Source organism: Myxine glutinosa, unplaced genomic scaffold (genome assembly GCF_964187855.1).
Source record: "Myxine glutinosa unplaced genomic scaffold, kmMyxGlut1.1 SCAFFOLD_499, whole genome shotgun sequence".
NCBI classification, from domain to species: Eukaryota; Metazoa; Chordata; class Myxini; order Myxiniformes; family Myxinidae; genus Myxine; species Myxine glutinosa.
Genome location: NW_027616596.1, coordinates 52,493 through 55,989, shown reverse-complemented (window position 1 = coordinate 55,989; position 3,497 = coordinate 52,493). Strand labels below are relative to the sequence as shown.

At 37.9% G+C, this 3,497-nt stretch overlaps 1 protein-coding gene across 1 annotated transcript; it reads left to right on the top strand.

Moving 5' to 3' along the window:
* Nucleotides 1-1,557: 1,557 nt before the first annotated feature.
* On the top strand, nucleotides 1,558-3,194 carry LOC137418353 (uncharacterized; the record flags this gene model as incomplete). The annotated part of the gene is made up of 4 exons (XM_078768800.1): nucleotides 1,558-1,814; nucleotides 1,910-2,146; nucleotides 2,299-2,392; nucleotides 2,520-3,194. Coding segments are annotated over exons 1-4 (1,050 nt in total), but the record flags the coding sequence as incomplete, so codon positions are not given.
* Nucleotides 3,195-3,497: the final 303 nt, after the last annotated feature.

Genomic DNA, 3,497 nt, shown 5'->3' with positions numbered 1-3,497 from the left:
AAGTGCAAAAAGTGGTTTTTCAACACTAACACAAGTGCGAAAAGTGTTTTTTCAACACTAACACAAGTGCGAAAAGTGTTTTTTCCACACTAATACAAGTGCAAAAGTGGTTTCCTGCACCAACACAAGTGCAAAAAGTGGTTTTTCAACACTAACACAAGTGCGAAAAGTGGTTTTTCAACACTATCACAAGTGCAAAAAGTGTTTTTTCCACACTAATACAAGTGCAAAAGTGGTTTCCTACACCAACACAAGTGCGAAAAGTGGTTTTTCAACACTAACACAAGTGCGAAAAGTGGTTTTTCAACACTATCACAAGTGCAAAAAGTGTTTTTTCCACACTAATACAAGTGCAAAAGTGGTTTCCTGCACCAACACAAGTGCAAAAAGTGGTTTTTCAACACTAACACAAGTGCGAAAAGTGGTTTTTCAACACTAACACAAGTGCGAAAAGTAGTTTTTCAACACTATCACAAGTGCAAAAAGTGTTTTTTCCACACTAATACAAGTGCAAAAGTGGTTTCCTGCACCAACACAAGTGCAAAAAGTGGTTTTTCAACACTAACACAAGTGCGAAAAGTGGTTTTTCAACACTATCACAAGTGCAAAAAGTGTTTTTTCCACACTATTACAAGTGCAAAAGTGGTTTCCTGCACCAACACAAGTGTGAAAAGTAGTTTTTCAACACTAACACAAGTGCGAAAAGTGGTTTTTCAACACTATCACAAGTGCAAAAAGTGTTTTTTCCACACTAGTACAAGTGCAAAAGTGGTTTCCAGCACCAACACAAGTGCGAAAAGTGGTTTTTCAACACTAACATAAGTGCGAAATGTGGTTTTTCAACACTAACACAAGTGCGAAAAGCAGTTTTTTCCACACTAATACAAGTTCAAAAGTGGTTTCCTGCACCAACAGTAGGTGATAAATGTTGCTTCTGGGACACCTCCGTTTAACATGGGAAATCCCTATCTAATGTCATTTACCCCCCTGTTTTAAAAAAAATCATAAACACCTCTATTTCTCCCTCTATGAACCTATATAATCCTTCTCGCCTTATGAACCTATAATCCTTCTCGCCTTATGAACCTATAATCCTTCTCACCTTATGAACCTATAATCCTTCTCGCCTGATGAACCTATGATTTTCTTCCTTTATGAACCTATAATCCTTCTAGCCTTATGAACCTATGATCATTCTCACTTCCATGTAAATTTTACCCTATTCCCCCCACTACCCCCTTAATGTAGTTCCTTAGACCACTCTGTAGTCTGACTCATACTTGGTTCTATCATTTATGGTGAAACATTGCATCATCTTTTGTTGAGCCAGTTGCCAACGTGGCACAGGAAATGACAGCCTTGCCATCCCAAACCACATGAGGGCAGTCTAGGACCATAAATGAGAAACTCCATTTATACTACACACATTGCTTTTTTAAACACACGAGCCAGTTGCCAACTGGCACAGGAAATGACATCCTTGCCAATGACGCAACCGTGCCTTTTAAGGCTCTAACCACACATTGCTTTTTTAAACACACGTTATGTTTCTCTGGAGGATGGACGATGAAGCTTTATCAGAAGACAGGTAAGTTTTTTTTGTTCTCACGATTAATTATTTGTAGTCTGGCTCATACGTGAAACATTGCATCATCTTTTGTTGAGCCAGTTGCCAACGTGGCACAGGAAATGACAGCCTTGCCAATGACTCCACGTTGCCTATAAAAGCTCTAAGGCTCGAACCACACCTTGCTTTTTTAAACACACGTTATGTTTCTCTGGAGGATGGAGGATGAAGCTTTATCAGAAGACAGGTAAGTTTTTTTTGTTCTCACGATTAATTATTCATTGTCTTATATGGAACATAATTAACATCCTCTCAATAATTATTGTTTTTTCTCTTTTACAGTACATCTTTATCCAACCTGGTGATTGCTGTCGAAAATGAAATCATTGATTTTCACCAACAAAGGGAGAAGTTAAATGAAACTCTTACAGAATTCACTGAAGTTCGGAGGGGTCTTCATAATGAGATGGTTGAGTGTTTAGAAAGCCTCTCTCACCCGTTAATATTATCCAAGGTTGTCTCAACAGAACCAATGACTGACAACGAATTAAACACCTTGTTTGAAATGCTATGCGAGAGGTAAGAGATATAATTAATTATTCACAAACTTCAATCCATTAATTTTCTCCTTTTTATCAAAGTTGGTGGTTGAATAACTGTGTGTTAAAGGTGCTGTGTGGTAAAGTGAGCTGTGTGTTATTTCCTTTAACTAACTAACTGTTTTATTCCAGCATGAAAAACCAAGCAAGCAACATGACGTTTGATGAAACCCAGGGATTTCACAACTTCAACGACCGGAGGAGTTTCCACCAATTTCCTGCTTATGTGAGTTGTTTGGAAAAATGGAGTTTCTCATTTATGGTCCTAGACTGCCCTCATGTGATTTGGGATGGCACGGCAGGCAAATACTGTGTTTGGTGATTTTAATTTAAAATTCCTTTGTGCCTTGCAGACCCAAAAGAAATTGGTGAAGTCAACATGGGAGACAACATTAGGTTGGATTGCCTTGGAAGAAACTGGATTTATGGGAGAAACTGAATTTATACCTCGTGAAAAATGTTTTATTATAATTTTTATGTTTTTAATGTTATTTCATAATTTTGATTTTATTACTGTATTTATACCACATGATACCTTGGAAGAAACTGAATTTATGGAAGAAACTGAATTTATACCTCGTGAAAAATGTTTTATTATAATTTTTATGTTTTTAATGTTATTTCATAATTTTGATTTTATTACTGTATTTATACCACATGATACCTTGGAAGAAACTGAATTTATGGAAGAAACTGAATTTATACCTCGTGAAAAATGTTTTATTATAATTTTTATGTTTTTAATGTTATTTCATAATTTTGATTTTATTACTGTATTTATACCACATGATACCTTGGAAGAAACTGAATTTATGGAAGAAACTGAATTTATACCTCGTGAAAAATGTTTTATTATAATTTTTATGTTTTTAATGTTATTTCATAATTTTGATTTTATTCGCTTTGTCCAGAATTATTTAATTCTTAATTACAAAAAGAGAATAAAGGGAAAAAAGATGAGAAGGTGCACCCCCACCCTTGATCCCCCCTCATCCCACCCCTCCCCTCCCCTTGTGTGTGTGGGGAAGGTGGGGGTGGGATGAGGGGGGATCAAGGGTGGGGGTGCACAGGGGTGGGGGATGATGGGTGTGGGTGTGGTCTGTGTGGGTGTGGTCTGTGTGGGTGTGGTCTGTGTGGGTGTGGTCTGTGTGGGTGTGGTCTGTGTGGGCGGGGTCTGTGTGGGTGTGGTCTGTGTGGGCGGGGTCTGTGTGGGTGTGGTCTGTGTGGGTGTGGTCTGTGTGGGTGTGGTCTGTGTGGGCGGGGTCTGTGGGTGGGGTCTGTGTGGGTGTGGCTTATGATTTTTTTTATTTTTTTTTATTTTTTTATTACTA